Source organism: Propithecus coquereli, unplaced genomic scaffold (genome assembly GCF_000956105.1).
Source record: "Propithecus coquereli isolate 6110/MARCELLA unplaced genomic scaffold, Pcoq_1.0 Scaffold498, whole genome shotgun sequence".
Taxonomy (NCBI): domain Eukaryota; kingdom Metazoa; phylum Chordata; class Mammalia; order Primates; family Indriidae; genus Propithecus; species Propithecus coquereli.
The window spans coordinates 103834-104673 of record NW_012150818.1 but is presented as its reverse complement, the minus strand read 5'-3'; the positions used below and the strand labels follow the sequence as shown (position 1 = coordinate 104673).

Sequence of the window (840 nt, the reverse complement as noted above, 5' to 3'; positions counted from 1 at the left end):
TCTTCCAGGCCAGCTTTGGTCTGTTGCCTCCCTGAACCCCTGGACCAGCTCTGGCAAAGCTGCAGGGAGAGGAGGAACATTCCCGAAGCATCTGCCGCGCGCCAGCCGCAGGTCTTCCGCCCTGGGGGGGGGACGCCGTGTTCTTTGCTGTCGCTTTTGTCCCTGCGGGCAAGCTCTGGGGGGGTCCGGAGGGGCCTGGACGATGGCGGGGAGGGGTGGGAGGACCCGCTCTCCAAGTCCCACCTTGCTGTCGCCCCCCCCCCGCCAGGTGAGCGACATACAGAAGCTGGACGCGCAGGTGAAGGAGCTCGTGCTGAAGTCGGCGGTCGAGGCCGAGCGGCTGGTGGCCGGCAAGCTCAAGAAGGACACGTACATCGAGAACGAGAAGCTCCTCTCGGGCAAGCGCCAGGAGCTGGTCACCAAGCTCGACCACATCCTGGATGCCCTGTAAGGTCCCTGCCCGGGTGTCCTCAGCGTGGCCCCGGGGGTTGCCCCTTTTCTAGGCAGGCAGGTGAGCGGCGGGAGGAGGTCACACATCCAGGCCATCGAAGCCCTGTGTCTGTCATTTGCAAAAACCCTTTGAGGACGAGAACCCAGGGCGTGCTTCAGGCAGCGAGCGCGAAAGGTTTGGCCCCTCATCCCTAAACCTTGCCTGCTTTTTTATTTTTTCGAAAACTTAAAAAAAAAAAAAAAAAAACACGCCCACGAAAAACAAAACACCTTTGTGTTCGGCGCAGAGACATTTTCAACAGCCGATGGGCGTTCTGTTCTGGGGCCTGGGATATTTTTTTGCAGCCCGTCAAGCCCCGATGTTGCGGCTTTATGATTTCTGATGGTTGG

The 840-nt window shown here is 59.6% G+C and overlaps 1 protein-coding gene across 1 annotated transcript in view; it reads left to right on the top strand.

Moving 5' to 3' along the window:
- RPN1 (ribophorin I) overlaps positions 1-834 on the top strand; it is a 25028-nt gene extending 24194 nt beyond the window's left edge. The window contains exon 7 of the mRNA XM_012656011.1: positions 269-834. Coding sequence (XP_012511465.1) covers positions 269-451 — 183 coding nt within the window. The 3' untranslated portion in view covers positions 452-834. The remainder of the gene's footprint in view (positions 1-268) is intronic.
- The last annotated feature ends 6 nt before the right edge of the window (positions 835-840 follow it).